At 53.1% G+C, this 12,876-nt stretch overlaps 2 protein-coding genes across 4 annotated transcripts in view; both read left to right on the forward strand.

Annotated features, from left to right (window-relative positions):
- Positions 1-449: 449 nt before the first annotated feature.
- C1QTNF9 (C1q and TNF related 9) lies at positions 450-8,386 on the forward strand. 3 transcript variants are annotated; one of them, XM_043892430.1, is made up of 6 exons: positions 450-529; positions 639-745; positions 4,605-4,754; positions 4,937-5,118; positions 6,001-6,063; positions 7,427-8,386. In XM_043892430.1, the coding sequence occupies exons 4-6, from the start codon at positions 4,953-4,955 to the stop codon at positions 8,197-8,199; spliced, it is 1,002 nt and encodes a 333-aa protein (XP_043748365.1). In that variant the 5' UTR covers positions 450-529; positions 639-745; positions 4,605-4,754; positions 4,937-4,952; the 3' UTR covers positions 8,200-8,386. The 3 variants fall into 3 exon arrangements, with proteins under 3 accessions (XP_043748365.1, XP_043748367.1, XP_043748366.1); XM_043892432.1 differs by lacking the exon at positions 6,001-6,063; XM_043892431.1 differs by lacking the exon at positions 4,605-4,754.
- A 3,386-nt stretch (positions 8,387-11,772) lies between these two features.
- The window catches only part of LOC122686845 (mitochondrial intermediate peptidase), a 79,925-nt gene continuing 78,821 nt past the window's right edge, over positions 11,773-12,876 (forward strand). The window contains exon 1 of the mRNA XM_043892177.1: positions 11,773-11,958. Within this exon, the coding sequence (XP_043748112.1) occupies positions 11,821-11,958 (138 nt within the window). The 5' untranslated portion in view covers positions 11,773-11,820. The remainder of the gene's footprint in view (positions 11,959-12,876) is intronic.

Genomic DNA, 12,876 nt, shown 5'->3' on the forward strand with positions numbered 1-12,876 from the left:
TGAAGAAGTGTTAGTCATGTCTGACTCTGTGACCCCATGGACTGTAGCCAGCCAGGCTCCTCTGTCCATGGGATTCTCCAGGCAAGAATACTGGAGTGAGTCGCCATTCCCTCCTCCAGGGGATCTTCCTGACCCAGGGATTGAACCCAGGTCTCCCTCACTGCAGGCTGAGTCTTTACTGCTGAGCCACCAGGGAAGCCCGTGTGTTGTGAAGAGGACAGGCGTTAAAGTCTTAGGCACACAAGCGCCCACACTGACAAGAACTACATGGAGGCGGGGAGACCGAGATAAGCGATGTCGCGTGGAAGCGTCTGGGGTCTGAAGGAGGCCTAACGGTACCGTCTTTGTCTCAGTTCTGTTGGCTCATAATTGACCCAAGGTCAGCTCAGAGCTGCACAAAGAAAGCAAAGGCACAAAGGTCTCTCTAAGGGGAGGAGGCTGCTGGGGACGCCTCCCTCCAGGCCCACCCGGAAGCCGCCTCACCTTCTCTCAGTGAAAGAGGAGGAAAGAAGGAGCTCTATCGCCTGAAGTAAGTGGTGGTGTTGGACGACGGCGGACTCGAGCATTGCCTCAGTTTTTGAAGTTCTTCCAAGAGGTCTTATGCTCACATGTTCCCTCCCCTTCCTGCTGTTTTGCAGATCTAGCCACCAGGGGATTGCCTGGCAGGAAGGCGTGATTTTCTTTAGTTTGCTTCTGATTCCTGGTTTGCAGAGCCCCTGGGTGCCGCCTGCAGCCCTGGGTGCAGGTAAGTGCCTTAAGACACAACTTCTTTGCATTCAGTTTAAGGCGTTGGAGTCAGAAGGCAGCTCTGCTATCACTGGTGTGTGATGTGTGTGCTCAGTCGCTCAGTTGTGTCCAACTCTTGCGACCCCATGGACTGCAGCCCGTCAGGCTCCTCTGTCCATGGAGTTTTCCAGGCAAGAATACTGGAGTGGGTTGCCATTTCCTTCTCCAGGGGATCTTCTCGACCCAGGGATTGAACCCACGTCTCCTGCATGGAAGGTGGATTCTTTACCCACTGAGCCATCAGGGAAGCCCACGTTTTGCAAAGTAGGTAGATGTCTACAGAGTTTGGGGTGAGAAAGGAGTAAGACAGTTCCAAATACACTCTGTAGAGGCTACATAGGAGATAGAAGCAGATTTTGAAATCTTTCTGCTAGAACTCTGCAGACTATCTGGGAGGAGGGTGAAACCCTAGGATAAATCGTGAGACCTGTCTAGCGAGCTTTCTAGAGAAGCTTGGATTATTTTACACAAATGTTAAGGTGGACATTCTTAGATTCCTGGCAGTACTAACTTACCCAGGGTAGTTTAAAACAAGGTCCTCAACATGTGTTGAAGAAGAAATACATGTGTACAAAGTATAGAGAAAGTGAGGAAAATGTCTTCAGTGATGGCAGGTTGGAGGTTTAGATTCTTGGGCAGTCATGTCGGGGGTGACTCTGGGCTCACGCACCCCTTGGGTTCTATGCAGCCTTCAGAGGCTGGAGGTTTGGAGACCCAGGGAAGATTGCTCTACTGGGTTCCGGCCGATCTTCATTAAATCTTCCTATTTGGAAAACTAGGAACCTTGAGAAGTGGAAACCCTTAACCTTGGCTGTGGACCAAGGACATCATGTCCTTGGAGAATAGTAATCAGGGTGTGCCCTGAGTGACCTTTTGTAAAGCAATTCAGTAGTGAAGGAGAATACAGATCAAGCATAGGAGAAACTATCCAGAAACAAGAAGAACCGATTTTACTTGGGTCTAAAACACAGTAACTCCAAAAGCAGTTTGCAGTCTGTAACCCTTTGTCCGTAGCTGTTTTTGTCTCTTAGGGTTAGGGGCTCACGGGGGCTTCCCAGGGGCCCTCCTCCCCCCATGAACTTGACATTCAGCAGGAGGACTGTGTCCACTCTCCATGTGTCCACACTGGCGGTACTGATACACTGCCGTCCCCGCTGTCAGAGGTCTATTGTATCACCTGAAGGGTTTCTGATCCAGTGTATCCTTAGCAGCCCAGAGCTCAGTGACTACAGGCGTCAAGCCCTACTCACTTTGGATGGGTGCCAATTCCTTTGACAGTGGAAGCCTTGCATCGCATATGATGTAGGCTTGGATGCGGGTGAGAGACCCCACATCACAGGCTCCGGCGAGTGAGCAGAACATGCACGTCTCACCCATGTCACCAACTGGCCGGGAGGGCAGGGTGGCCTGCGCTGTCATCAGAGACCAGGATTTCTTGTCCCCAGGGCGCTGCCCTCCTTCAAGGGGTCCACGATGGCTCACGAGGGAGGGGGCACCCCTTCCCGGGAAGGTCGTGGTCTCCACGCTGCCTGTGTTGGTTTCACCCACTTCCTAGCGGCCACAGGCTGGTTTCACGGTGGACCTAGGCTGCGAGGAAGCTGGGTCATGAATCTGTTGTGGGCTGCCACATGCTAGCTAGAATTTCTATCACCATTGGCGACGGGGAGCAGGGGTGTTAGAGAGACTAGACCCTCCACTGAAAGCGTCCACAAGGATTAGATTCAGCATCCAGCTGCCTGCCTGTGATGATTTGCACGTAGTTAGAACCAGGATAGTATCCATTCATTCAACCACACAACAGATACTGGACTGTGATATGCTGAAAATAAGAAAGTGTAAAGATGCAGCTGCTGTCTTCAGTATGCTGTTACCTGCAAGTGATGCCGGTCCAGGGGCTGTGTGGAGAATGGGTGGGGGAGGGGGAGAGAGCCAGAGAAGACGACAGGGGGCAGGGAAGTGGAGGAGGGAAGCCACCGCGGGTCCTAGCTCCAGCACCTTCTACACAAACATGGGACGCTGGAGTTAAACCTTGCAACTGAGGAGCCAGCCTGAGGCTTTGTGAGAGACACCTTTGTAACTTTTTGTTTTGGAAAATAACCCACGAATATGGTTTCTCCTCTATGCCTTGTGCAAACCCTCCTGTCCATCTGCTAAACATTTTTTCTTTAGAGACGGTGCTGCCCCTTTTCTCGCTGCTCATCTGGGGGGCGAAGGTGTTCCTTTATTCACAACTGGCACTTCTGCTCATGTCAGGCCCAGAAGAGACTCCTGGAAGGGTGCACATTTGCTTTCATCTCAGCTCCTCTCTGGCCGGAGAGCAACGTGCAGTTTTTCCCAACCTGACATTTTATGAGCTCATGATCTGTTTTACTATTGGATTAATTGTAACACACATTTTGAAAACAAAGGGAGAAATATAGACCCCTACAGAGGCTGGTGTATGCAGTTTAGATTTGACTGCAACCAGCCACTTCTGAGTTAAACAGAAGAGGAAGGTGTAGTTTATTTATGGAAATTGGCTCTGAGAAAACTCAGCTTGATTTCCTGAAAGTTTGTGACTTCAGAGGGAAACATCCAACTTTCCTTTTCCGGAAATACTTTTCTGTGCATCAGACTGGGCCCTGAGACATATAGCGGCTTCTATCAGGTGGCGACGTAATCCTTGGTGTCACAGTCTAGCTGGGTTTAGAAAATGTATCTCTAGAAACAGTTTCATAGACACTGTAAAAAAGCCTTTTTAAAAAAGAGGAGCTCTCAGAACCCCCCACTCCAAAGCAGCCCTGTACATTTGGATATATCTGCTTCTAATTTTTGTTACTACATAGACAGGCACACACTGTTTCATTGTGCTTCACAGATATCCCGTTCTGTAACACATTAAAGGTTTGGGGCAACCCTGCATTGAGCATCAGCTCCTTTGGTGTCCCATTTTGGTACTTCTCACAATATTTCAAATGTCTTCATCACTATTTGTTATGATGATCTGTGATACGTGTGATGTTACTACTGCTACTTGCTGAAGGCTCAGGTGATGCTTAGCATTTTTCTGCAATTGGTGGGGAGGGCACTTCCCTGCTGGCTCAGAGGGTAAAGAATCTGCCTGCAATGCATGAGACCCAGGTTTGATCTCTGGGTTGGGAAGACCCCCTGGAGAAGGGCATGCAACCCACTCCAGTATTCTTGCCTGGAGAATCCCATGGACAGAGGAGCCTGGTGGGCTGCAGTCCATGGGGTCACAAAGAGTCAGACATACCTGAGCGACTCACCCTTTCAATTTCACTGAAAATTAACCCATGTACACTTAATAGACCCCGGTATAGTGTAAACATAACTTTTATATGCGCTGGAAGCCAAGAAATTTGTGTGACTCAGTTTTTTTGTGATATCCACTTTATTGCAGTGGTTCTAGAACCAACCTTTCTCCTGTCTCTGAACTTGACTCCTCCCAGTACCTCCCGTAAGTGGAACCAAACAATATCTGCATGTGTGACTGGCTAAGTTCACGGCGCACAGTGTCCTCAAGGTTCATCACTGTTGTAACATGCCTCAGAGTTTCTCTCCTTTTTAAGGCTGAATCGTGTCCACTCTCTGCACGGACCGCATTTTGTTCATGTGTCAGTGAACACGTAGGATGTTTCCACTTTTGGTGATTGTGGACCACGCTGCTGTGAATGTGGGCAGACAAATATCTGGGAGAGCCTCTGCGTCACTTCTTTTGTGTACACCCAGAAGTGGGGATGCCAAGCAGAGGCTCATTCCGTGTTTGCTTCACCAGTCAACACGTGGTTTCACACACAGCGTGATCTTGTTTTTTGCAGTAGCCCCAAAAGGCAAGCATTCATCTCTTCTCTGGCTCCAAAAAGAGATTTGCCCAAAGCAAAACAGTCAACTGGAGTGTCTGCCCAAAGGGACTTGGTCAGCAGGGGTTTCCTGACCTGGGACGTGGCTCTCTCCTTGATTGCTCACCAGTAAGAGTTGCCCCGACCTCCCACATCCCTTCAAGGCTGTGTCCTTCTATTGTGGGTGGCTGGTCTTCTCCCGGCTCCCACCCTAACCCGTCCTGATCCTTCTGTCCAAGCCTGACCACTGCGCAGAGCAGAGGCTATGTCTGTGGCTGTGGTGACAAAAGCCTCTCCCTCTTTCTGTTCAGCCCTGACACCCAAGCCATGAGGATCTGGTGGCTCCTGCTTGTCTCTGGAGTCTGCACGGGGATGGCGAGCTCACAGGACACCTGCAAGCAGGGACACCCTGGCGTCCCCGGGAACCCTGGTCACAATGGACTGCCTGGGAGAGATGGACGAGACGGGGCAAAGGGCGACAAGGGGGACGCAGGTACCCACCACCTGCGCCTGCAGCTGCCCTCCGCTCCTCCCCACTTCCTCTCGCCTCCTCCATTCATTCATCGCCTGTGCGCTCAGCACCTACCTGCTCGCCCCTCTCCATCCATCCATACATATCTCTCTCCATCGCCTAGAAGACACTGACAGACAGCCTGCCCCAGCCAGACCCAGGCTGGGTGTGGGGTACAGGGCAGCACAGGCCATCAGGACCCTGTCCTCACGGACTTCCCACTGGGTGGGGCTGCCTGTCTGCCCGCCAGCATCTCCGGTACTGCAGGGCCATTTTCAGGAGCAAGTGACGTCATGGATCTTTTTGCCTCAGGTGGCCGGTATGAGGGGTCTTTGGCACCAGAGTCTAGAGAGATCCGATGGCTGGGTCTCTGGCAGAGAGCACCCAGCGTGGTGCTAACCTCATGGCCTCCTGTCCCAGTGGTCTGCACAGCACGTTGACCACCACTCTAAGGCACTGGAGAGGTCCTTCCAGAACCCGCTCTTCCATCCCCAGTAGTGTGGTGTGAGCATGGTCCTCTGTGCTTTCATAGGAGGCTAGTAGACCTTCCAGTCCACTCCCCAGAGAGTGATGGAAAAGGACCACAGAAAGCCCCCTCGCCCCTACCCAAGTCCTTGTCACGTGAGAAACACATGACCGTGATCGTCAGCTGCATGCCTGGGAAGCCCACCCGTCCACTTCACAGCCCGCTGCTCTGCCCACTCAGCATTCTTGCCACTCACCCCAAATGCCCTTGCTCATACCCCACCATGTGTCGTGTATGAGGGGGTCAGGCTGGGGCTCCCTGGGACCCTCCATCACTGACACACTCAGGAAACTGGAGCTAGAATTTTAACTCCTGTCTGTTTTCTCACTTTTCACCAGGAGAACCAGGGCGTCCTGGTGGCCCTGGGAAGGACGGGATGACCGGTGACAAAGGAGAACCAGGTCAGACACAGCTTCCCACTCAGCCGCCCTCATCCTGAGTTGTCAGTGATGTGGCGAGAAGTGTTAACTGTTAACCAAGGACAAGTCCCTTACGGGGCTCTGAGAGTGACCCATGGGAAAGGCCACGCAGTTCTCTCCAGATGCTCACAGTTCAGTGCAGAGATGGGCAGACTTTCTGTAAAGGGCCACAGCGTCCCAGTCATGACTGCTCAGCTCTTCCGTCATAGGAGAAAGCAGAGACGGGGAGGCCTCAGCGTGCGGGGCTGTGTCCTGTGAAGCCTGAATTGTACATGATTGTCATGAATCTCGGAACATGACTGGTGACCATTTAAAAATGCCCACCATTCCTAGCTTGCGGGCTGTTCAAAAACAGGAGGGTGGAAGTGGAGGGCAGAAGTGGCCCTTGGTCTGTGGTTTGCTGAAGCCTGATTTTGCGCTGGGCCTTGAGAAAGACGCAGGATTCTGACTCAGTGGCCCTGCAGGAGAAGGGGCACCTGAGCTGGTCCCTGGAGGCGGGAGGGTGCTTGGGAGGGTGGTGATCACAGCGTCCTTGCCACAAAGTGGTTCTAGTGCCTTCCATGTGCTGACTCAACACAACAGCATATACAGGAGGCGGTTTATTATCCCAGGTTACAGGCGAGGAACCGGTGCAGGCGGGCGTCAGCTTGTGTAGAAGTGGTGGAGGCCGGCTGGATCCTGGCGTCTGACTCCAGAGCCGTGATCACACTGCTGCTGCCCAGTCGGGCTCGGGTGTGGGAAGAGGGGGCGGCCAGGCTGGGGGGGACGGGGACAGGGGGAACCAGCACAGTGTGATGCACCTGCCAGAGCAGAGCTCAAGTGAGGAGCTTCTCAGGGCATCAGGTCATCAGTGCTGTGAGTCACCTCCCCAGACGGCCTGGTGAACCTGCTGTCTGTGGTTTTCCCGCTTCCAAAGGAGTTCCCTGGGGGATGGGCAGAAAGCTGTCATTTCTTTTGTGGGCTGGCCATGCCCTGGGGCATACGGGATCTTAGTTCTCTCGACCAGGGGGACCAAGGATTGAACCCTTGCCCCCTGCAGTGGATGCAGGGAGTCTTAACCACTGGACTGCCAGGGAAGACCCCAAAGAAGAACTGTCATTTTAACATGAGCCCCAACGCTGATTTAGTCGGTGTTACATGAGTCAGGCAGTGTTCTGGGTGCACCTGAGTGCACATGCGCATGTGTGTGTGTGTATCTGCACGATTAAGGAGTAAATTAATTTTCACACCCTGACCTCATACTAAGCCTGGGTGCTGCTTTATTTCATTCATGTTCTCAGTAATATCGTCACAAGGCAGAGCTTCACAAATTGTCTCTTCCTCTGTTCTCTCTCTTCCTTCTCAGGGGCAGACGGACATGTGGAAGCGAAGGGTGTCAAAGGTGACCAGGGCTCGAGAGGACCCCCAGGGAAGCACGGGCCAAAGGGACTCGTGGGCCCCCCAGGGGAGAAAGGCCTCACGGGAGAGACAGGCCCCCAGGGGCAGAAGGGGGAGAAGGGCGACGTGGGGCCCATGGGTCCAGAAGGGCCTGAGGGCAACACCGGACCTTTGGGCCCAACCGGACTGCCCGGGCCCACGGGCCCCATCGGAAAGCCAGGTCCCAAGGGAGACGCTGGCCCCCTAGGGCCCCAGGGCGAGCCTGGAGTCCGAGGCCTGAGAGGCTGGAAAGGGGAGCGAGGAGAAAAGGGGAAAATCGGAGAGATGCCCGCCTTGCCCAAAAGCGCCTTCACGGTGGGGCTCACAGTGCTGAGCAAGTTCCCTCCGTCAGACACGCCCATCAAATTCGACAGGATCCTGTACAACGAGTTTGGCCACTACGACGTGGCCACGGGCAAGTTCACCTGTCACGTGGCTGGCGTCTATTACTTCACCTACCACGTCACCGTCTTCTCCAGGAACGTCCAGGTGTCTCTGGTCAAAAACGGGGCCAAAGTCCTGCACACCAAGGACGGTTACACAGGCTCAGAGGACCAGGCCTCAGGCGGCATCGTCCTGCCCCTGAAGCTCGGGGACGAGGTGTGGCTGCAGGTGACCGGAGGGGAGAGGTTCAACGGCTTGTTCGCTGACGAGGACGACGACACGACATTCACGGGCTTCCTGCTATTCAGCAGCTCCTGACGGGTGTGGGGAGGGCAGTCTTCCCCATCCACCGGGGTTAGCTTGGTGAAGATGTTATCTGATGATTTTACGCTATTAACTATGTTATCACTGTCATACCATAAAAAGGTAAAAAGAGGAACGTTCTCACTAAAACTGATTCTACAAAACTCAGTATCCCTCCAAGAGTAAATCTAAAAACACCTGCCATGTTTATTACAGTTTATTTAATATTTTTCTTCATTCCCATGGTCCGGAGAATCCTCTGCTTGTGTGTTCCCTGTGGGAAGTGTTTTGATACCGTTTTAGTGCTCAAAGGAGCCACAAGACCTACTATGTGAATCACCCTGGGGCAAAATTCTTCTCACCTGTGAACTTGAGGAAGCAGATAAGAAGTTATCTTCTATAGCAGTGGACAGGGGCCGAGACAGCAGGTCCCATCCACGAGGGAGAAACAGGAAAGACAAGAAGGGTCCCAGGTCCCAGGTCCCAGCCAAGCCAAACCCAGCAGGGCAAATTCCATTAGAGTTTCCTCACTGTTTACCTTCTAAAATCTTTGAAGGAATGAAGCAGAAGGAAAAGTTACTGAACAGGGAGACCAGGCAGAGAGTTGGAAGTGGAGGGTGGTGATGTGCCTTCTAGGGCATGATGGGTAAAAGGGAAACCAGCCCTCCAGGCCATAGTGGATGTTTCCTGTTCAGATACTGTCCACTTCCCTTCCTGCTGGTAAACGTATCCTGATATCCACGCTCAGGCCTGGTCTTTCCAGCATTGTAGACGCTGGGGTCTAGGGTGCACATGAGGTGCAGGCCTGGCAGGTGAGAACATTGTCTTCCTCGGTCCATGGTGCCTACTTCCAAGATGGCGCTCAATCCAGCTAGAGCCAATGGACACAATCTGCCATGCCGAAAGACTTGTGGAAAAACAGAAAAGGTCTCTTCCAGCTGAAGCTTGAGCTTTAGGTGGCAGCTGTCTTTTAATCCGTAGAGCCTGAGAACAAAGCCAGAGCTGGAGGTAAACCTGTCCTGACGACAAGGTTTAGGCCTGTAAGCCCAGCTGTCCTGAAAGCAGAGGTACCCTTGGACGGTCTCAGTGTGTGAGTCAACAAACTCTGTTGGCCTAAACCAATTTGAGGCAGGTTGTGTTACTACTGCTGTTGTCTGAAAGAATCTCAAGTGGTCTCTGGTCCAAGGATTATGGTCCAAGGTCTGGTCCAAGGTCTCTGGCAGGATTATAGTGGAAACAACCCAAGACCAAGAATCGAGGTGTTGTTTCAGCCACAACAGAGGAGTTGGACTTGTGTGAGTTTTCAGCCCTTTTGTGACCCTGTCTCCCATCGTGCAACAGTGGTTGAACTGAATAATTGTGCATGGTCCCAGTACCCTTCTAAAAGGTTTAAATATACCTACGTTAAATCCAGGCATTTTTCTATTAGATGAGAGCAACTAATAAGCAAGAGATGGGCTTCCCAGGTGGCATTAGTGGTAAAGAACCCGCCTGCCAATGCAGGAGACATAAGAGAGGCAGGTTTGATCCCTGGGTCGGGAAGACCCCCTGGAGGAGGGCATGGCAACCCACTCCAGTATTCTTGCCTAGAGAATCCCATGGATGGAGGAGCCTAGTGGGCTACATACAGTTCATGGGGTCGCAAAGAGTCAGACAGGACTGAAATGACTTAGCACTCACAACAAGAAAGAGGGCGTAAGCCTGGTGCATATTTGAGCAACAGCACCTTCGAAACCCCAGCCTGGGGCATTGTTAGTTCTCTGAGGGACTAACAGCCACTCCTGCCACATGCCAACCAAGCCAGTATGGTTGTGACAGTGTCTTCATTCCTTGGGAAAATGGGAATTTTCTGAATTATCATTACAAGCAGGCAGCACTGCTATAGATGAACTATTGAAAAATTACTTAGTGGTTTTGGAAAACTTTGGAAGTATATAGAAATCATTTCCATTTTGTTGTTACGACCCCATGGACTGCATCGCGCCCAGGCTTCCTTGTCCTTCATTATCTCCCAGAGTTTGCTCAGATTCATGTCCATTGAGTTGATGATGCCATCCAACCATGTCATTCTGTCGTCCCCTTCTGATCTTGCCTTCAGTCTTTCCCAGCATCAGGGTCTTTTCCAATGAGTCAGCTCTTCAAATCAGGTGGCCAAAGTATTGGGGCTTCAGCTGTGGATCTCTGTAGTTTTTGTTTGTTTGTTTGTTTAAAAGTCTTTTATTTTATTTTATTTTTTTTATTAGTTGGAGGCTAATTACTTCACAACATTTCAGTGGGTTTTGTCATACATTGATATGAATCAGCCATAGATTTACATCTCTGTAGTTTTTACAAGTCTAACTATGCCAGGTTCTCTGAGACACAACACACTTTGTGAATGCAGCACAAGTCATCATCCTTTGAGGGTGTTTGCAGGCTTCAGTGTTTGCATTTAAAACAGTTACCTTTGTATAAAAACCATTCTGAGCTCAAAAAAGGTTCTCAGACTTGAAACTCCTTTTAAAAATTATGATAAAATAAGTACTTTTGTCAAATTTATTGATAGATTTTTTTACATGACACATTTGACATGTGTCATGCCATGCCGACCTGAGATGTGGCTGCCCCAAGGACCAACCCAGTCACAGACAACGCAGTATTAATCACCATAGAGTAAGGACTTTGAGGATTTTAAATAACTTGGAATCTTTCATTAAAAAGCCTGCAGAAAATGAAATCATGCTTTGCCACATATACACAAATGCAGAATCTGTAGTTAAGTTGTAGAGACTTGTGCAGGCCCTCCCAGGCACTTGCCTTAAGTAAATTTTAAATATCTTATCATTTTGATCCCTGGGGCTTTTTTTCCCCACCAGGCTAAATTAAAACCAAACTCCGTTTAAGACTAAGGTGTTGTAAGGATGGAACTTGGCCCTTGATTCTGGAACTTCAGAGAAGGTTCTGGGGCTGCTCACAGCCCACAGGCGTTGGCAGGGGTGGACCTACCGCCACCGTACCCAGGTGAGACATGACGCCCCTCGGCCTGAACCTCGGCACGAGGCATCCTTCGGGCCTGATGGAGCTGGTCTGGGCACCCGGTTCCGCGCCAAGCCCAGGCGAGGCCACAGCAGCAGGCTCGGGGCTGCCCTCGGGCAGGGTCATCCTCGCGGGCCGTCCAGGTGAGGTTCCCATCCCTGCACGTCCTCCGCCCCCGCGGATACCGGGAGGGACCCCTCCGGCCCCAGCCCTCGCCCTCTCCGCCACTGCCCTCCCGGCTCAGATCTTGCTCCGTCGGTTTGTCGTCGATCTCCGCGAGTTCAAGGTCAGTGGACCGAGGTCGGCCGACAGCTCTGGCCGCAGGGCTCGCACGTGGAGTGGCAGGGCACCTGCAGCGCTCCTACCTGGAGCGGAGGCCGACAGGGGGCGACGGGTCTCGGTCCAGTGTGAGGGCCCGCGGCGTGCCGGCCGCTCCCGCGGGTCCCCGGCCACCGCCCGGCCTCGTGGCGGGGCGGCGCGTCCTGCGATGCCCACTCCCGGCGCGCGGGGGCGCTCCACGCGGCGGACGTCGGCGGGCGACGCTCTGGCCCCGCGGCCCCCGGCCCTCCCGGAAGCGCGAGGTCACGTGGGGCGCGGTCGCTGCCCGGGAGACGCGGCGAGATGCTGTGCGCCCGGAGGCTGGGCGGCCTGCGGGCCGGGCTCCGCGTGCGGCGGGTCAGTACCCGCTGGTCCCCGGTGGGCGCCGCCTTCACCGTGCAGCCCCAGGGCCGCCGCCTGGACCGGTCCGGCGAGCGCGGGGTGAGCGGGGTCTGGGGGCGCGGGCGGCGGGGGTCGCCTGTCTGCGGTGACCTTGGGGTCCCCGCTCTGAGGGTCTGATGCCCGGTGCGGCCCCGCGTGCGGGTCCGGCTCCTGCCCGCGCGGACCCCTGCCCACCCGGCCGGTCCGGGTGAGGCGGGCCCGCCTGCGGTGTCACTACTCCGGGACGGGCCTCCGTGGTCAGTGTCGCTGGTCTCCCCCTGATGCCCGAGACGCCCTCGTCAGTTCTGTTCAAAGCTCTGGCCTCTTCTTTTCCTGTAAAACGCGGGACTGGCCTCCGAGGCGGTGCTGCCCACCGCGGAGACCCACCCGGCGGTCTGTCCGTCCGCACGCTCGCGGGGTCTGGCGTGCCGCAGACACTCGTGATTGAGTCCTCCTCTCTCCAAGCTCACTTTGTCGCAGTCTGGTTGATGCACAGTGCGGTGTTAGTCTCCGCTGCACACCACAGTAGCTCAGCTCCTTTTTCACGTTCTCTTCCATTGTGCTTGTCGCAGGGTGTTGAATGTGGCTCCCTGGGCTCTGCAGTAGAACTTGCTGCTTGTCCATCACTTCTGTAACAGTCCGCAACCAGTGCTGGTCCCAAACAGCCAACCCGCCTCCCCGCCCAACCACCCGCTCCTGACACTCATTGCGTTAATGACTGGATTGAGGGGCAGAAGGAAGGGAAGCTTGGAAGGGACTCAACTGTGCCTGCTTTACTTTGCATTTAAGGATATTGCTCAGTTTACATTGTTACTCTTGTTTTTGTCTTTTTTATTTTTTCATGATTATTTACTGTTGCCTCTCTTGGAAAGATGAGTCGGAGATGTGGTTACAGGGGGCTTCATGATTGAGTTTTTCATATCCACCCCCAGCCCCCACCACTTTTCTTTGTTTTAAAACTATCTTTGAGTGAAATTT

Source organism: Cervus elaphus, chromosome 30 (assembly GCF_910594005.1).
Source record: "Cervus elaphus chromosome 30, mCerEla1.1, whole genome shotgun sequence".
NCBI lineage: Eukaryota > Metazoa > Chordata > Mammalia > Artiodactyla > Cervidae > Cervus > Cervus elaphus.

Excerpts from the sequence above, each read along its gene's own strand:
- C1QTNF9 (XM_043892430.1), top strand. The coding sequence starts at position 4,953 with ATGAGGATCTGGTGGCTCCTGCTTGTCTCTGGAGTCTGCACGGGGATG. Across the intron at positions 5,119-6,000 it reads GGGCGACAAGGGGGACGCAG|GAGAACCAGGGCGTCCTGGT; the intron begins GTACCCACCACC and ends ACTTTTCACCAG. Across the intron at positions 6,064-7,426 it reads CGGTGACAAAGGAGAACCAG|GGGCAGACGGACATGTGGAA; the intron begins GTCAGACACAGC and ends CTTCCTTCTCAG.